This window comes from Epinephelus moara, chromosome 1 (assembly GCF_006386435.1).
Source record: "Epinephelus moara isolate mb chromosome 1, YSFRI_EMoa_1.0, whole genome shotgun sequence".
NCBI lineage: Eukaryota > Metazoa > Chordata > Actinopteri > Perciformes > Serranidae > Epinephelus > Epinephelus moara.
In genome coordinates this window covers 24,918,450-24,938,522 of record NC_065506.1, presented here as the reverse complement: position 1 = coordinate 24,938,522, position 20,073 = coordinate 24,918,450, and the positions used below count along the sequence as shown (strand labels likewise).

Below are 20,073 nucleotides of genomic sequence, written 5' to 3'. Positions count from 1 at the left end.
AACCAAACCAGAACTGGTGGTTGTTGGAACAGTTGAAAGATGAAGCAGTGAGTTTTATTTTGTGTGTGTCGGCTTTGAATGAAGTGTGTTTTGCAATAGTGTAATTATAACATTTGTAAACGGAGTCTGGTGGGTTTTGCAACAGAAATTTTGGGCCTCTTTCTGGTTAAAAAAAGAATCTTAATCCTTAACAAAATGGTCTATCTCTGTAGGGATCCTTTCCATAATGTTGTCGGACACTAAGAATATTAACCTGAGCCTGTCAGTGGCAAAAACACTTTTAGTGGACGTTAACTGACATACACAATTGAATGTTAACATTACACTTGCAGCCTGCTTCCCCACTGTTGGCTGTAGTGCTCCTACTAAATACTGGACAGATTCCAAAATTGTTGTTCTCATTATTCACTTAAACAAACAAAAAAAAGGGAAAATAAGGTCTACGCTAAAAAAATACTGAGGTTACCTTTTAGCCTGCTAGAAAAAGATTCCCATCATGTTTAGGGGTCACCCAGCTACTAAATGACTAACAGCAGTTTAGGCAGTTAGATGAGAGCTGCTGCACGTCCTGAGGTCTCTAACAGCAGCTCAGGTCCCATCTGATGGATGAAAAAAGTACAGGGTGTAATTGTGTGTGTATTTGAAAGTGCACAAGGATGTAGTAAAATAGTTTTCTTGTATACATTAACATCTTTTAACACATCCTAAATCAGCTAAAATCAGAAGTTGATTTTTGATTATGTGTTTTATGTATTGCATTGATTTGAGCCTTCTGTCATTCATGAGGAAAATATATTAATACTTAATGCTTTGTATCAATAACTTTAAGATCAGATCACTGTTTTTCTAACACACACAAAAACTGACTGACTCATGATGAATGTTTTGTATATTTTGTAACAATGGCAGTTCCGCACTGATATTGTGGTCTCACTTGCTCCACCGGCACCTTTTCCCTCCCCCTTATCAATACAATTGAAGCTGTATTGATGAGAGCAGATCACTCAGTATCAGAGACCAACTGCACACCAAATGGTCTCTGCAGACTGGAAAAAAAAATGTTAATGGAAATGAGTTTGTCCTTTAAAACTGGGTCCCTGCAATTAAGAGGAAGCATTGATAGGAGCAGGACAGCTGCTGTGTCAATGTCGATATTGATCCAATGTCCATCACTTATTGTGCAGAGAGATCAAACCCCCTTCCTCCCACGGTCCTCCCACGGTCCTCCCCTCCTCCTTCTGTGAACCTTTATTCAGCAGCAGGACCGCAGCCCAGCTGTGATGACCAGTCAGTCAGAAAAACACACTCAGTGCTGATTCAGTCCAGAAAACTGCACTTCACTGAAGACTTATGCTCACAAATGCAACAGAAATATTACTGCTGCTGATTAAATGGGTCACTGCTGCAAAGGCTTTTACAATATATGTTCACAGTACATTAAAATGCTCTTTGTGTGCTGGGGAAAGACATTTCAAAATATGAAGGCTCCCATGTTTAAAGGGTTGAACTGCTGCAATGAAGTAAATTATAGTCAGGTGTTTGTTTACCCAAAACAAAGTCAGTAAACAGGAAATAAAAATGGGAAGAAATTGCAAGACAGATGTAACACAAGAATGGTTACAGACTGAACTTCAAACAAAGACTGACTGAATAGATATTGTGATAAATGTTTAAAGTATGAAAGTATGGAGACTCTTTCACTCAATCCACGGGTTGATCAATTCAAGCAATTCTGGAAATATATTGCACTTGTAAACTCATGAGATGATTAATGATCCTTTATTGAGGGAACTACCATGTGTGTCTATCAGTATAATATTTGTATGGGTGCATAGTTGAACAAGTGCTTATAAATTTATGTTTGTTGTATTCCTGTGCTTCTTTAAACGGTAAAGTTTTGAAAGGGAGAAAGAAATCATTGCCACCATTGCAATTTCTTCACTTTCTTCTCAACTGGTGTGAAGGCTTTTTCCTGAATTTGAAACAGAGGCAGAAATTGATCTACTAACTCAGGTGTAACTTAGTTAGATGACAAGTTACCTGAAAACAGATCTGTTATCTGAGATTGTTGGAGTAGCAAAGATATGTATATACTGGGTATTTATCCAAATAACTTCACTATTAACTCAGAATAGTTAATTGAATTTAGGCTTCTGCAGGCAGGAGGATGAGAGCAGACAGAGGTGCAATAGGGGGTATATGCAGGTGTACGGGGTATACCCACCTTTTTTTCGACATGTTTACAGTATATCCACCCATCAACAAAAAGCTACTGGAATATAAAGAAGAGTGAACCCACTTCCTCCTTGGTAACCTCCCACTCTACGTAGCAGTACACCCACTTCATGAAGTACCATTACACCACTGACAGCAGCTTTATCATGGAGAAAAATGGATGTACCTTCATAACATGTATAGGTGAAGATGAAAGCATCTTGTATTGTATTGTGGACAGTTATGTAACCAGATGAAGGGCAGGAGAATGGGACAGACACAGTCACTTTGAAATTGCTGTGTGTTGCTGAGTGTTTCTATGATGTTGCTGTTTTGTTTTGCATAGCTTTTCTTATTTGAGGTGTCTTTTGTTTTATTTTAATGTATTTTATTTTATTTTATTTTATTTGTTACACACGTGAAGTATGTGAATTTGTATGTGTGGAAAATATGTAAAATTTTAATTAAAAAAATAGTGCTAAAAAAACAAATCTGTTCCAAGTGTCCTCCATGTTTTTTCATATGTGTAAAAGATATTAATATAAATGTAAATCTAATAGTTACAGGTTAAAAAAAAAATCCACATTAATTCCAGGAATAGCTTCAAGATATTATCCAGTTAATAAAAAAAGCCCTCTTCCAGCACATTAAGATGATATCTGCCACAATAACTTCTTACACACACTTAATAATCTATTAGCTCATTACATTTCTCTGTAAAGCACTTGTACTGTGTTATGTAACCAATAACAGTCCTCAGCCTCGGTGCAGATCATGAGCTCCTCTTACATAACGTGAGAAAGTGAGAACCTGGCCTCATTCATGGTCAGCGATGCTCTCCCCAGGGTGTTTAATTAATCAAGAATTCAGTTTCGGCACCTGCCAATATGGCACAGTTTGTGGGTGGAGTGATGGCCAGCCTGCATGTGAACTCTGGTCAAGCTCTGCGGCCGGATCAATGGACGAAAAAGTCATTATCAGCTTATGAATGTTGGTGAGGCTGTGGGTAGAGGGGAGCCAGATTTCCCAGGGCCTGCTGCCATTGGCCGAGGCCTGTGTCTTCCTGCTGCCACACATGACCATCCCCACTGACCCCCAGAAGTGTCCAAAAGGCCAGCTTGAATGGTGTGCGACCTTTCCACTGACCCCTGTGGAGGGGAGGGGACTTTTAGTGCCACAACAGGGGGGTTGTGGAAAACATAGAACTGCGGCTTTTGAGCTGAGTCACACAAAAGGCTCTGACCACAGAGATATCGATGAGTCCTCTCCACAGACCCTGCTCCTGTTAAACGCCACTTCTGAATCAGTGCCCTGTACTGTAGGTCAACAAGCACACAGGAAAGATCACACACTCATATGTGACTGTAGCTAAATTAACTTGGGATAAACAGTCAGACTGTCCTCCAAGTGGTTTAGAGGGCTGCTAACTACAGTGGCTGACGGGAGAACACAAATGGTCCTATCTAGAGCCAGTTATTTGTCCATTCTGAGCTGCTGTAGAAACATGGCAGAGCAAATGGTGATCTCTGTACATGAGGTCCTGCTCCCTAAGTAGATATGAACGGCTCATTCTGACTTCGTGAAATCACAACCATTCTTATTTTCAGGTGATTATAAACTAGTTAAAACATGCTCCTGTTAAACACCGCCTCTGAATCAGAGCCCCATACTGTAGGAGACACCAGTTGGACATAATAAAGCAGAATAAAAAGAGACAATTCAATGTCACCCTTTGCAATATGATTTTAAACAAACCAATTTTGTTTGATGGATGTAAGTTTAAATGTTTTGAAATTGGGTGATGCCATTAAGTGAGAATAAAATTGTGCTTTATCACCCCCAGCTGGAATAAATCAGTACTACAAACACCTACATCTGTACAACACAATTCCACCCAAACTAACATCTCTGGACTGAATTTAAGAATTTAAAGGGTTAAAAGGAAATGTAAGAGTTACTAATAAATTGTGAAGCTCAGCAAGAGCAGTGTGTGGGATTTTCTGTCTCAGACTCAAGTAATATTTTCCAATGCACCTGCATCTGAGACAGTTGGATGTGTGATCTTTCTTCAAACTAAGAACTTAAAGGATAAAAATTAAATGATTTAAGGGTAAAAGAATTAAATTCAGTTTGAAAAAAGTAAATACCCACTCCAAGAGATGTCCTCAAAAGTCTTTGTACAACATACCGGTGCCTAAAAAGTAAGCTATATATATGTGGTGGAGTGTGCCTATGTATGGGAATCATTAAAGTAGGAATTTCCCACCTAATGCAATGTGAAAGACTTTCTATGATGTCTTTAGATTCTGAAATTTAAAATACGATGCATTACTGGACAAAGAAGTCATTTTATGTTTTCCATAGAAATTAGAATAGAAAATACAGGTGTGTCCTGTGTGGCAACTTTTCTAACATCCAATCTCATCCATTATATGATACTGCAAAGTTGGAAAACTGTTGTCCCTCCACTGATTTTCTCACATAACATTCACATTCATACATCGCAACTGCTGCTTCTCCGCTCTTTGCAGGTGACCAGTGTGGTGTGTTTTTTTACATGTTGCTTCAAACTGATGAGAGTCACATGTTTTGCACCTTTATATATTCTCATGCTTTAACTTCTCTGTAAAGCACTTGTACTGTGTTATGTAACCAATAACAGTCCTACTTCTGTTAGAAGTAAGATTGTGGGATGACTTAAGTGAATTGTGAGTGCTTGAGTTAAATGTTCTGTAGATCAGGTTTTCTATGTGATAGTTGTGTGAAAAGTAGAAAGTAAAAGTAAAGTAAAGAAAAAGTAAACCGGGCAACACTACTTAGCATGTATAAGGATTCATCAACATTTAATGAACAGTTATTTCATTAATTTCATTAGTTGTACCCAGGGATAAGTACATTTTTAAGTGTTTATTAATGCACAGTATTAGCCAACAATTAAAACATCACATATTGAGGCATAGCTGTATTAAAACTGTTTATAATAGCTTCCACTTATGGGTGCCACAGGAGGAGTTATACTATTGATAAATACATAAACATTTATACCTGGTTACAACTACATTATTGCATGTTATAAACCAGTGGATATTGGTAAGTCATTAGTTTGACATTCCACAGTTGTTTTTTGTTTTGTTTTTTATAATTCAAGTTTATATTGGTTTGAATGTTTCGGTATATGGCATACAAATATTATTTTCTGGGCATACAAGAATAAAAGGCACGCATTTTTTATAATATGGAGGCAGACTCCAATACATATAGAAAAATTAACAAATAACTCTAGGAGGAAAGAGAAGAAAACAAACTGACAAATGAAAACACGTCACACATACGTGTGTCCTCATACATCTCTCTACAGGATCACATAATCACAGAGCAAGCTCATAATTATGTAGACTTATCTTCCATTTTTATATGAGTTCATAACTGGTCCCATGGAGATACTCCTTTTTTTTGACAACCATTTTTTTCCTACTGCACATGCACTCATAAGATGCTATTTCCACCATTGCATTAACCCATTCTTTCAACTCCAGGGCCTTTGTTGTCTTCCAGTGTCTTAGAATATCTTGACAGACGGTTATTAGACCCACAATAATAACAGAAAATGCACACTTGGAGGTCCACACAGTTTGATACAGTCAGTGTCATACTTGTGTTTGGCCATGTCCTTGAGCTAGTTTTTCTGTCTCTGTCAAGTAGCTGTCCGTTAGTCACTCACTCTACAGCAGAAACTGACACTTCATGATAAAAGCTCTGCTTGAAATTCACTGTACTTAAAAATAAATTGTTTTTTTCTTACAAACTTGACAAGACACTTACGGTCCATTCAGAATGTGCCTGCAATCCACCAGTTGGGAACCACTGTATGCATTTAAAATGTGTATACAGCTTATAAATAATGAATACACAGAGTTAAAACATTCTGTGCAAAAAGAAGCAGAACTCATTAAAAGTTACGTGAACACATTTTAAGTTGATATCACTGCATACAGTCGGCAGAAGTTTGTCAAATCAGTGGAGAGAAACTGCAGTAAGACTAAAAAAGCACAAGTGGTAAAGTCAGACACAAAGACACCAGATAATTGTTTTTATATTTCTTTATTTCTCAAATATATTTATATTTAATTTGGTGTGCTATAGGTCATCAAATTGGGAATTAACAGCTACAGTTCATTCCACCCTTTAAACTGCTGTATATATGTTGCATGTATGTCCTTGTTGTTGTAATGCACTTACAGGTGTTATAATCAAATTGTATAATAAGAACATTTGATATATAAGAAATTAAGTATTGATCTATTCATTATTATTCAATAGACAATAGATATATAACAGTACTTCCATTTAGAGATTAAAACATTAATAAACAATCAGATTCTACAATACATTACAAACGAAGGCCTCTGTATTGAACTTTAAATATAAGTGAAAGAAGAGAATGTGCTTATTTTCAGCAATGTTCACATGTAAACATTTAAACACATGTGCACTTGAAGCATAGGATCATTTTCTTAAAGAGCGATTTAAGCAGTCTGCAGGTGACAGATTGGCAAAGACAGTTCAGAAGTAAGACTCATCGATATTAACAAAGTGCTTCACTTTATAAAAGCATAAAGTATAAAATTGTGTTGTCAGAGACAAGAACCGACCACGATATCTTCTTTTATCATAGACCTGTAAACATGGCAGGTAGTGTAAACACATGTTTTACCATTCAGAAAACGATAAATCTACTGCTGAAGTACAGTTACTTTCCTACAAAGGTATAAACAAGTGATTACTCATTTTGAAAACAGACAATAAACTGTACACATTTTTGACAACCAAGAAAACAATCTTTTATATTTGTACTCTTAAAAATCGAGCACTGTGCTGCAATTAGACACCCATGATGAGTTGAGGAAAACAAAATGATATCACTCATTGACATAAGGCAACGAAACATGATTTCTAACATACTTTATGCAAAGTGTGTGATACGGTCAGTGTGTTGGATAATGTTTCTGTAAGCTACTGGCCCGGGAGATATTAGCGTGCACGTTTGTTTATTCCTCTTATACAAACTGTCAGTGTTGAACTTCAGTATGAGCGGGTACTGATCATCAAAGAAAATCATGTATTAAAGGAACTGTGTGTAGGATTTAGTGGCATCTAGTGGTGATGATTGCAAATTGCAACTTGCTGAAATGTCTCCCTTGTGCCAAGCGTGAACTCCGTCTGAACTTCCTTCAGTGTTCATTGTTTGGGAGGTTTTTACATTGAGCTGAAATATCCACAGAGGTCTCTTCCTCCCTCAAACAAACAGACTGGGTGATTTAAACCGGTAAAAAACACTGAATAACAGTTTCACATTAAAAATCAGTGTTTTTCCAACACTGTTTGGCATATCAGAGATGGGCTGCTAGCCTAGCACCTCATATGTGCTCACCTTTTTTTCAGGTGATTTTAAACTAGTGAAAACAAACTTATTATTCTATAGTCCATCTCTGCCACTATGTCCCCCTAAATCTTACACACTGGACCTTTAATTCAGAGGTGCACCAATGACCATTATCTGCTAATTTCACAACTTTAAGTGAACAGTTTAAACAATAAATGGTTCATCGTGTTGTAGAAGTTGATTTTACATGTACAGTATATTAATGTAATGCAATATGTACAATTATGCATAGTATTTCAGCACAATCTAACACTGCATGTAGTCGGATACAAACTACTGTATAATTAGTTTAGCCTGTTACTGGTCCTGGTATTGGTACATCGCTACTAAAATGATTAAATTATACACTTTTCTAAGTGTAGTCGCTCAGACTTGAATATAACTTGTACATTTTCTGCTACCAATGCTTCTGAGGTGCATGTGTTTGGGATTTGCATCAGTGATTCTAGTGTGATGGAATGAAAAATGTGTAATTATAATGTATAGAATTTAAATGATAGAAAAAAATATCTTCACATCTGTTCTATTTAGGTTGAACTGCCAATTTATATTTAAGGTTTTGATGTTGATAACCTCTGGCACTTTGCTGCCTAAATCTTTTGGACAACATTTTCTTTGTAATATTGTTCCAGTTGGGCCAAAGTCATGTTTACAGGAATTTCATGTTCACTTTACTTTAAACATTGAATTGTATGGGATAGGAAACATGGCTGAGTGAGCTGTACTTTTTTCATTTAAATGTCAAGAGTTGATGCTATCCTTGTGTATAACATAGCCTAGTAGTATTCTGACCCATGGTCCACTCTTTCCAGCACTAACATGTGATGAAGGGACAAGTTAAGCAATTGCCGAAGAAAAAAAAAAAAGCACAACTAAACTAATTCCCCATCAACAACAATGTGAAGACAAAATCTCACAAGTACCTGATGTGAGAATCTGAGCATAAAGTTTATCCGAGGCAATTCAGCCCAAATGAAACTAATGTTTTTTTAAGGTTAGATGTTTTTGTTATACAGTATACAGCTTTGCATTTTTGCTTTGTAAACTTTAGAACACATCGAGTGATTAAATACCTCCGTCACTCCAGATTTAAAGTCCTTTCTCCATGTGTGCCTCAACAGAGGACCAAAGTGAGGGCTGTGTGACTGTCCTTCATCTGTCACACAGCTGGCAGGTTAACACCCGAATCTGACGCACAGCTTGTGTCTCTCATCAACTTCTTGACCACATCATGCAGTAATAATCAGTACAGCTCAGTTACAGCACAAGCTCTAATCCACCCCGTCGAAGCCTTGTGCATTCTCGATGGCGATGTGAAGTTTCTCCCTCAGCTCCTCAAAAGACTCATACGGAGGCAGGTCCAGTCGATTGAAGCTTTACGAGGCGAAAGGGAAAAGACAAAGAGGGGAAATAAAAAATAAACATTTGCAGGAACCAATTTCAGCTGCTGTTGGGTCATTTGTAATTCTTAAGGGACAGACAAGCGATTCAGTACCTCCATAAAATCTGAGGGACTTTCCACAGATTAACAAGGGAATGGTCAAATGTGGTCCAGCAGAGGCAGAAATAACCTGACTTTAAGTCCCTGGTATGAGCCAAGCTCCAAAAACCCTGCATCCAACACTTCCTACAATGCAACTCAATCTCAACGTTTGCATTCTCTGTGACTAGAATATTTTCTTTGACAGGTAACATCAGTGGAGTTCTCCCTTAAAGGGACAGTTCACCTCAAAATCAAAGGTACAAAATTCCTCTTACCTAATGAGATATATATTAGTTTAGTTTGTTTTGGTGTGAGTTGCTGAGTGTTGGAGATATTGGCTGTAGAGATGTCTGCCTTCTCTCAAATAGAAATCATAACCCGATTACTCAAGACATTGTTGTGAGCAGTTTCATGTAGGAACTATTTTCTTTTTACCAAACTACACCCGCCAAATATATCCCTACGCAGAAGGAAGCATGCATCTACTCACTGACAAGAGGCTTGTGACAGCCTGAGATCTAAACATTAATGGTGTCCTCTTAGGCTGAGCTGTAATGTTAGCTAGCTCAGTGGTGCTAGGTGAGCTAGCAGTAGATGCACGCTTCCTTCTACCCAGTGATACGGTTGGCAGGTGTAGTTGGGTAGAAGGAAAATAGTTCTTACATGAAACTGCTCACAACAGAGTTTGTGGATTATCTTCAGTAAGTGGGTAATAATTTCTGAAAAGAGACACCGATGTTGAGTTTTTCCAAATGTATTTTTTGGTACTTTGAGCGCCACAAGACAAGTGCCGTCTAGTTCTATTGTACTGGAGAGAAGGCTGACACCTCTATGGCTGATATCTCCAACACTCAGCAACTGATACCAAAATAATCTACACTGATAAATAGCAGTACAAGTAAGAAGGAAAAAATATGTAATTCTGATTTTGTGGTGAACTGTTCCTTCACATTCTGAGACGTCTCACTGAGTCACATGACTGCATTCAGTTTTCAAGCTGCAGAGTGAGAGCTATGACTGTATCCAGCCACTAGAGGGCTTTGACCCACTACATGCCCTGTTACATATCATTTTGTAATAGTCTCTTTTTATTATTTATTCATTCATTCATTCATTCATTTATTCATTATCACAGCCGCACAAAAGCTCAGTGTAAGATGTGAAGAAGAAATGATAATGTACACTGTCGTGTGTCAATCAGGGCTTATGTACAACTGTAATGTAATGATGCCATATTATCATTCTGAGCCCAATAGGACACCCTTGTGGAGCCCCTAAAGCCCAAAAATATATTTTTAGATCTTGCAAGAATGGATCTTGTGCACAGAAGATAGAAAACTGTCATATTCAGAGACACAGTCTGGTCACATTCCAGTAAAATGAGATTATTTGTCAGCGTTCCTCACAGCTGAACTCTGCCCTGTCTATAAACATCACTGCTAAACATAACCAACAAATTACTATCAAGGAGAGCAGAAAGCTATGTAAGCAATTTTGTTTTTTTGGCACAGCTTGCTTCAGCCTTTTTAAATGTCGGAAAAATTATTAACGAAAAAATCTGAGTGAAGTGCTCACCATGTGTGGGCTCGGGGGAGTTTATCACGTGTTCCCCACTGCTCGATGGTGAACAGCTGTGGTCCGTTAGACCCTGGAAAATAAAACCATCAAACATCAGGCAATGTACAACTTGATTTTAACTGGATTTAATTTAAATTCATACTTAAAAAAAAAGACTCACTTTCTAACAACAATGCAGTACGCAGTAATAAAAACTCATCTCTCACCGTAGAGTTCAGCAAAGCCATTCATTGGGACCCTTGATGTTCCTGTCACAAACTGTAGGAGCCTGATTCGCTTTTCTGCATCCATCAGCAGCACCGTCTGTAGCAACACAAACAGATACATAAATAAATACTTTATACACAGCTCTTTGCACAAGGAGAAAAAGGTCCACAGCTCTGCATGATGGCTCCAGGCATGGAAAGTTGTCTTACTTTCCAAAACCACTGGATAACGACATGGTTGGCGCAGTAGTTATTCTTGTACTTGGTGTTCTCTCTCCAGTCATTCACATCCACGTCTCCAAGACCACACATGAGCAGCTGTGGGGGACAAGAAAGCAGGTACACACACCGTTATTCATCTTTCTGGAATAAATCTGGTTCATTTCAGCACAGCGGGCGGACTGAAAACTCACCTCCAGCTCGTTCTCATCAAAGATCTTGATCAGATCCTGTGGTATCAACTCAAAGAACCCCTGAAACACAAAAATATGACTTTAATTCTACTTTATACTGTTGAATGATGTTTACTATGTTACATAATATGTATAAAATAAAGCATTACATCTTTGAAGGCAGTCATCTGCTTCTGTATCCTGTTCACAAACCTAAACTGCATCACCAGACTGTCAAACACAAAACAGCAGGTTAACATAAAACCAAAGTTTCAACACTTTAAAGATGATGCAAAGTGCTTTATACTTACTGGATGTATTCCTTCTTGTTGTCATTGGTGATGACAATGTCTGAGCCACCCGGCTTCAGTTCATGCTGGTGAGTCTTAAGAGGAAGAAAGAGACATATCATGTAAATTACACGAAAACATCTTATCTTATCCAAGATCCTAGAAAAGGTGGTCTCTGAACAGCTGTCATTATTCCTGGATCAAAGTAACATCCATGAGACGTTTCAGTCTGGTTTCCGCAAACATCACTCTACGGAGACAGCCTTACTGAAAGTGTCCAGTGACATTATGATGTCTGCTGATTCGGGAAAATGCACTGTTCTAGTTCTCTTAGATCTGTCCTCAGCCTTTGACACCGTCGACCACCAGATCCTGCTGAGTAGACTGAGGGATGAAGTAGGACTGTCAGGGACAGTTTTACATTGGTTCTCGTCATACCTATCTGGTGTGTCACAGCTAACCAAATAAGGTCTGAGTCAGCAGATCTGTTGTGTGGAGTCCCTCAAGGTTCTGTTTTGGGTCCTGTATTATTCTTGTTGTATTTGATCCCCTTGGGAAAAATCATCCAGAGATTTTCTGATGTTTCGTACCACATATTTGCTGATGATATCCAGCTTTACTGCTCTTTCAAGCCGACTGAGCTCCAGAGGCTAAATTCCTTAGTTCATTGCTTGGTGGAGATAAAACAATGGCTAAGTGATAACACCTTGCAGCTAAATGTGGACAAAACAGAAACACTGGTTATTGCCCCTGATGACTCAATTCCAGGGATTAACCAGTACTTAGGTGACTTGGGCCAGTCTGTTAAACCGAGCCTAAGAAACCTGGGTGTTGTATTGGACAAAGACATGTCATTAGTGCAACACTGCAAACAGCTGACCAAAAATTGTTTTTTCCAGCTGAGGAAAATCTCCAAACTTAGGAAAATGGTGTCACAAAATGATTTGGAGCTGATCATTCATGCATTTGTGTCTTCGCGTTTAGACTACTGTAATAGTTTGTTTTCATGTCTGAACAAGAAGGAGCTGTCTCGCCTGCAGTTAGTGCAAAACTCTGCAGCGAGAATTCTGACCCGCTCTAATAGGAGGACACACATCTCCCCTATTCTTAAAGCTCTTCATTGGCTGCCAGTTTCCTCTAGGATCAATTTTAAAATTCTGGTTTTAACTTTCAGAGCTTTGCATGGTCAGGCTCCACCTTACATCAGTGATCTGATCCAGCCTTACATCCCAGCTCGGGCTCTGAGGTCTGTGGATCAGAATCTGCTGATGGTTCCGCGCACTCGTTTCCGGACCAGAGGAGACCAATCCTTCCAGGCTGTTGCTCCCAGGCTTTGGAACGATCTTCCGCTCTCTCTGCGTTCGATGGAGTCTGTTGACTCCTTCAAAAGGCAACTTAAGACCTATTTATTTGTTCAGGCTGTTGCTTAATTGTCTTGGGGCTGCTATGATTATCACTGAGTTGTCTTGGCCTTTTTTAATTTAAATTTGTAGGTACTTCTTAACTGTGTATTGTTTTGTTGTAATTATAAAGCACTTTGTGACCCTGGTCTGTGAAAGGCGCTGTACAAATAAAGCTTACTTACTATCACGTATGCAAGATTTAGACCCTGATCACACAGACAGCATTTTGCAACCTGTGTGATCAGGGTCTTAGAGACAAAAGATGGCATGCTTGAACACACCTGTCCAAACAGCTCCTCGTCAATGGTGAACCTCAGATCCAAGTCTGTCGGGTCGTTCTCCAAAATCCACATCAAGGAGTTGAAATATTCACTGTCCTAGAAACAAAAACAAACAAAATTAAAGTCTTCCAGATTGTAATTAGAAGATCCTGATGTGCTGAAATAAGGTGCTAAGTTAACAATGTGCAATGGAAAATGTGACACTCACAACAGACTCCATGTCCTGCAGAGTGATCGGCTTCTGCAGCATCATCTTGTAGAAGGGCCGAATGAAGAAAGCTTTGGAGGAAACAAACAAAAATGTCAGGATCTTAAAAAGAAAATCACTAAATTTGATATTCCCTCTGCCCTTTGATAATGTTGAAACAACCTTGAGACACTCAGGTAGGACTCACCATCGAGCAGTTTGCCGTGATACACAGCCATGCCTGCCACACGGCCGATGAACTTGAAGTAGGACAGGTGGTCCTCATTACATAAACCTGAGTTGGGGTTAATCTGCAGTGTGTAGTTGTCCCTGGAACACAAATCACAAAATAGGAACTAATTTACTTTACTAAAGTAAATTTTTATTCAAATTGGTCTTTCTACATAAAAAGGGGCTGGAAGCACATCTACTCTTTCTCCTTCATTGAGGAATTTGCTTGCAGTGTAAGTTTCACTTCCAGCGCTGCTTGCTTTAGGTTGACCAGTGAAAGAGAAGTGCACATCAAAATAGGTAGTGATAGCGTTAGAGGAAACATGGGCGAGATTCAGCCATACATGTTTGAGACTTAGTCAGACCCAGACTCAGATGAGGAGTCTGTTGTGCACCAAAATCAGCAACTAGAGGGCATATCAGAACAGTAAGCGTGATAGCATCTTTCTTATGTAGTTTGTTACCTTGTAGGCTAACTGGCAGTGGCTGACACAGCTTTAAGTGGTTGTGAATCACACAATAATATCTGCTATGATGAAGTTTTTGGTAGATAGTAGAAGGAAGCTCCAGGGTTTACATCCAAAAATGGCACATTCTGCTATGTTTGCTGTCAAAACTTTCTGTACTGTCAAGTCTGCTCTGTACTGGAGGTTTCAGGTTTTTTTGCAGGTGTACATTTGAGGGAAGTGCACAGACGTTGCTCCCTTCAGTATACAAATGTGAAAACACCTCTCCAGTGACAAACTTTGCACAGTTACAAGTCAGTACAGCTAAGGTCAGACATTTTAGGGCACATAAACATAAGAAAAAACACATGGCAGGGGGACTTTAAATGTCAAATATTTTCCTGAATCAGCTCTCCTGGTTCCTGCCCACAGATAATTACAGCTCCTGTATGTGTATTTTTATGTTGCCACTATTATAAGAAATATAATCCTGTGACTGTATGGGAATTTTGAAAGTTTGTACTTTCACTGATGCTCATCCTAAGTTGTCTAAACAGAACTAACTGCTTCATGCCCCTAACTCTTTTTCCATTTCAGTTTTCCAGACCACATTTTGTAGATTTTGACAGTGACACAAGACGAGCAATTTCAATCTTGTAGTAGCCCGACACTGTGCAAACAAAAGTGCATCTTCCCAACAACAAAAACCACACACATAGAGCTGATGACTGTATAAAATAAGCAGTGATACATTATGTCAGAGGTCCTTAATGTTTTTCAGGCCAAACACCCCTTTGCTGTTGAACTAGAGATAATTCTCTCAATATTTTCAGGTCTTCTCTCGTTTGGACTTGTCTGTAGCTGCTAAGTCAGCAGCAATTTGAGCATGGCTAGGTGTGTTAGCATCCACCTCTGCACTTTTGGCAGTGGTCTCTGAGATAGACGGTGTGTCAGTCTCTTGCTTAAAAAAGTTACAGAACGATTCACTGTGGCTCACAAGAACGTCCGCAAGGTGTCACAAGGTGCTGAATGGTGATTTAGCGTCAGCTAGCTCACATGATTGCACAATAATTCATGGCTAACAGTTAGACTATCATTAATATTGTGTAAACTAAAATAAATAGATTTTATGTAAAGGCCAGTTTGTCATTGCTAATTATATGTTAGATCCATGTTAATGTGTGATTTCAAAAAGGAAAAAAAAACATTTAAATTAAAGCTTAACGCAAATAACCAAGAGGTAATTTGCTGCTCCCCCTGCAACAACTCTGAGGACTCCCTAGGGGTTGTAGAGCTGCTGCTGAAGACCCTGGCATTACGTGTATGTCTTTGAGTCCGTATTTTCATGTATTCCTTTAGAGTTTTCAAACCCAGAAGCAGAACATCTGTCATGGATGTCTTTCATTTACTGTTCCTTCATATAAGTCAGAACATCATTCCATGTCCCTCAAAATGTAAACAGGCTGTGCAAGATGAGACTGTTCTGGATGTCTGTGCTCGTCTTAAGAGGACCTGTTATGCTCATTTTCATGTTCGCACTTATATTTAAGGTTTCTACTAGAACAGATTTACATACTTTAATAGTAAAAAAAACAACAACTTCATTTTCCTCACACTGTCTGTGCTGTGTGCTGTCTGAGATCCTTCATTTCAGTGCCTGTCTCTTTAAGCCCGCACCTGATAAAGCCCAGTATGCTCTGATTGGTCAGTGTTTACAGGTCTTTTATATCTCTGTGTCTCTACACGTCACTGCACCTTGGGGGATGGCTGTAACGGAGATTAGCAGCTTTCTACTGTGAAAAATCACCAATAAAAGCTGCTTTCCCTGATGTGAGCTTGTAGATTTATGTAGCAGTGTAGGTTATGTCATGTAAACACTTGCAGTAGTATGCCTGAAGCAGAAATCTGGCACACTATGATGTCATAATGCAGCCAGAGTAGTAAAAACAGTGTACAGCAAAACCTGTGGCTTTTGGTCAAAGGGATTAGTTCTACATACGTTAACATCATTGTTTGAAATTTTTGCCATGTTTAATATGAACGTCCTTCATTATAACACTATATATAAGACACAAAGTATGAAAAAGCACAATAGATACCCTTTAAAACACCATAATGATGCATATGACCATTAGAAAAGGTTTACAAAGAGACAGTGTTTGGACTCACGTGGCAGAGTACTCGAACAGTCCATAGTACGGGTTGAACATCTCCCTGGACATGAGGAAGAACCACTCCCTGGCCAAGCCACCGTAGTCCAGGCCTTTTTCCCCCTCAAACTCCACCCACAGTCGTGCCTTCAGCAGGTCTGCCCTCTTCACTGACAGGATGCGACGGTATGAGTCCTCCAGCACCGCATTTCTTCTCATCTTCATCTCGAAACGGTTAGGGATGTCAGCCTATGAAGAATGTAATGAGCTCATTAAGAAGAATGTTTATGATCACGTGCAGGGTGAATAAATACACCATATGTGAAGAATTGATAACAAAGGTATATGCAACACCAGTCTTTTTTAGCGTAGTTTTATCAAGGTAGAGGTCACAGCTGCAATGTAAGGACACTCACCGGTTTCTTCAGTTTCTTCCGGAAGTAGTCATACTTCTGTTTATAATCTCTGGAATAAGGCACTGCCTAAAATAAACAAAGAACAGTGTTCAGTGATTATGAATCTATCTTAACTATGTGACCTACGCACAGTGGTCAGTGACACATACTTACAGGAAACCTCTAAGTTATAAATAGATAACTGTTTGCATTGTGTCCTAGTATGATGTCACTGAAGAATAATCTTTCAAATATAATCTATATATACTCACTGGTCCAGTTATGGCTGAGTTCTGTAGTCTGGGGTCATCCCATTGTGTGGTCCTGGTGTCTGTGAAATGTAATACATCAGAGGCCATTCATCAACCTATTCGTCATTCAGTCCGAGATGTATTTTTAGAATAAAAGGTCATACGTACTATGATCTATGTAGAATATCCTCCCATCAGTGTGGACCCTCTCCTCCCAGCCAGGCTAGGATTAAGAAAATATCACAGTCTTTACTACAGCATCAGCTCTGATAAAATATTACAACACAGAGCAGTTAATGCACCATATAGAATTTTGCCTGAGATCTTGTTGATAAATGCCTTTCAACTAATTTGTTACTGATCATCTGTAAGTGATTAACTTACCGGCAGAGGGCCGAGATCAGACGGGTCTAGTGAGGGTCTCCTCCTCATTTGCACAGGAATCTTGAGCCTGGGATCTTCCTGTTCAGAGGAAAACAAACAGGATGTGTTTCAGTCAAACAGGAAACACAAGAAACTGTGTTAGGAGATAATATTCACAAAGTTGTGCCATTGACACACATTTAGAAAAAAGTTAACTTAGCACTTGAAACCCTTTCTTGTTGTTGTCTTGCTGGTATTTCTACTTCTATAAGCTTTCTTGGAGCCAGCCAGTAGTGCCCAATCATCACCACTTATAATTAGAGGTGAAGAATATCTAAAGTCTGCTGCTTTCTCACCCAGGTAGTAGTCTTTGTGTTGTGGTCTATGAAAAAGGGTCTTCCACTGGGAGCGCAGCGAACCTCCCAACCAGCCGGCAGGAACCCAGAGTCATGTGTGGCCTCTGGGCTCGGGGTGTGCTGAGGAGACCCCTCGGGGGACATGGCTGGCAAGGGTGGAGTCGGGCTCTGGGGAACACTTGCACCCCTTTGTGATGCTGCTGCTGCAGGTGCTGCAGGTGCTGGTGCCGCTGGTGCCGCTGGTGCTGAGGCCTCCGGGGTTTTCTGTCCAACAAAAAACATTATATGAAGAGGTATAGGTGTTAACACATAGATGAATAAATAATAATAAATACATTTCACTTGTTTTTGATCTTGTTTCTTAACACTTGAATAGAAACGTGCCAGCCTACAGACAGCATCTATGAATTTAAAAATAAATTGTCCCAGTTTTAATCCTGTGTCCCTGTGTTAACTGGTGTTAACTGATCATTTATCTCTCGTTGTATGCCAAATATATGTAAAAAAACAAACAAAAAAAACAACAATCATTATCAGAGTATTTTTTAAATTAAAATCCAGGTCTTTTCTCTTTCTGCAAATCCAGGCAAGAGTTTCAAATGTTTGATGACTCTTGCTGCACTCAGGAGCGTTTACTAAACTGGCCTTGCCCCCTCTTACATCACAGAACTCCTCTCCAATATCACACTGTGAGAGAAGTGAGACCGTCTGACCAGACTTCTGACGTCTGTCCCGAGATCCAGGACTAAGTGTTATGGGGACAGGGCCTTCTCTATTGCTGCCCAAAAACTCTGGAATTCTCCTCCTCCCACCATCCGATCCTGCCCCAGATTTTCAAGAGTCATCTTAAAACACACTTCTCACTAGTTGTTACTGTGTATAGCATAATGTGATTGTCACTGTTGCTGTTACTGTCACAAAGTGGTGACATCATAAAACAAGGATACAGATTTTGCTATTGTTATAGGTGCAAAACTAAGGATTATTACTGCTATTATCACTCAAATGTTTGTGTTCGTTTTCTTCCTTTTGTTTTTGTTTTTCACCGTGTGAGCTACAGAGCACTTTGGATCAACTGTGTTTGTGTGTAAAGTGCTATATAAAGAAAGTTGACTTGACTTGACAAAAGTTCATCCAATCGAATGAGACTTTGGGCGACTAGATAGCTACACAGGTCATAAAAAAAATGTACTTTGCCATCTTTGGGTCGCAGTAGCTGACAGAGCAATATGGAGGGAGATAGGAAGAGATGTGTGCTTGGGTACCAGTGGGCAAAACCTTGGTTTTCATTTAAAAAAAAAAATGTGACTGAGGTCTAATTTATTCATCTCTCCCTCGTCCTCCTCTGAATATAACGCAGAGGGAGGTGTGAGTGTAGCCATCAGACTGCTTAGCAGGGTTGTAGCTTCATATTGTGCTAAACTCTATGCCTACTCTTTAGCAGTCCAATCAAATGTGAAGAATTTGATTTAAATCTCTAAACTGCTCAAATATTCAGTATTGCTTAGAAATATGTCCGAGTACAGAAGATAAGGATACTCTAACTTCTGTTGTCAATTTTAAGAAATTTAAAGTGTAGATATGTTTTCCCCTATCAATATCGATATGAAAGCCTGCTTTGTACCTGAACGAGGGGTCGTGTCCATGAAGTGGTTCGAGTGTTGTGGTTGACATAGTAGCGTCTTCCTTTAGTGTCTCGCTTCTCCTCCCAGCCTGCAGGAAGCCCAGCTGAGGTTGGAAGCAGCTATTGAATTACAGAAAAATTAAATACACTGATCAATACTGAAAACCTCAAGCTCACTGAGTAACATGATAGCAGCAAAGAAACATATAACCTCACTGACACTATTTCCTAACTTCCACACCACAAAAAACTGATAGATTAAAGAAAACACCTGTGAATCCTTAGTGCTGACGTCTCTCCATTCAAACAGCAGCATGCTGATGCACGACTGGTTGAGTAAAAAGTGGGAAGGAGCGATTTTGACAGGGAGTGAAATACTCACCACAGGATTAACAGGATGTTCCTCCCCTGATGAGGTCTGGGCACTTCCTCTGAGACTGGAATGGCTTGAATTACTAGCATGATCCTGCAGGACAGAGGAAGGAGGTCAAAGATAACAATAATCACTCAGCCATTAATGTGCTATATCAGGGTATCTGCAGGTTTCACTAAGTTAAATTTTAGACTTTTTAAGACCTTTTTAATGCCACATTGAATGGAATTTAAGACCGAAAAAACTATAAATATAAGCGATGGTTGGGGGATCCTGCTGTACTATAACCAGTGCTTAATTTGTAAAATTAGAAGTGGGGGAACACTTTGTTAAGCGGCACCAGAGCCGCTTCACTGCGCAACTCCTAATGGAATCTAGTGTTGTCATGGTACCAAAATTGGGACCCA

The 20,073-nt window shown here is 39.3% G+C and overlaps 1 protein-coding gene across 3 annotated transcripts in view; it reads right to left on the bottom strand.

Moving 5' to 3' along the window:
- Positions 1-6,299: 6,299 nt before the first annotated feature.
- The window catches only part of nedd4a (NEDD4 E3 ubiquitin protein ligase a), a 37,640-nt gene continuing 23,866 nt past the window's right edge, over positions 6,300-20,073 (bottom strand). For all 3 annotated transcript variants that reach the window (XM_050044490.1, XM_050044498.1, XM_050044506.1), the window contains 18 exons: positions 19,676-19,759; positions 19,294-19,413; positions 17,670-17,933; positions 17,335-17,412; positions 17,119-17,173; positions 16,972-17,030; positions 16,721-16,786; positions 16,324-16,553; positions 13,686-13,807; positions 13,499-13,569; positions 13,291-13,386; positions 11,628-11,701; positions 11,487-11,547; positions 11,338-11,397; positions 11,135-11,242; positions 10,925-11,021; positions 10,716-10,788; positions 6,300-9,031 (listed from right to left, as the gene is read on the bottom strand). In XM_050044490.1, coding sequence (XP_049900447.1) covers positions 8,929-9,031; positions 10,716-10,788; positions 10,925-11,021; positions 11,135-11,242; positions 11,338-11,397; positions 11,487-11,547; positions 11,628-11,701; positions 13,291-13,386; positions 13,499-13,569; positions 13,686-13,807; positions 16,324-16,553; positions 16,721-16,786; positions 16,972-17,030; positions 17,119-17,173; positions 17,335-17,412; positions 17,670-17,933; positions 19,294-19,413; positions 19,676-19,759 — 1,821 coding nt within the window. In that variant the 3' untranslated portion in view covers positions 6,300-8,928. The remainder of the gene's footprint in view (positions 9,032-10,715; positions 10,789-10,924; positions 11,022-11,134; positions 11,243-11,337; positions 11,398-11,486; positions 11,548-11,627; positions 11,702-13,290; positions 13,387-13,498; positions 13,570-13,685; positions 13,808-16,323; positions 16,554-16,720; positions 16,787-16,971; positions 17,031-17,118; positions 17,174-17,334; positions 17,413-17,669; positions 17,934-19,293; positions 19,414-19,675; positions 19,760-20,073) is intronic.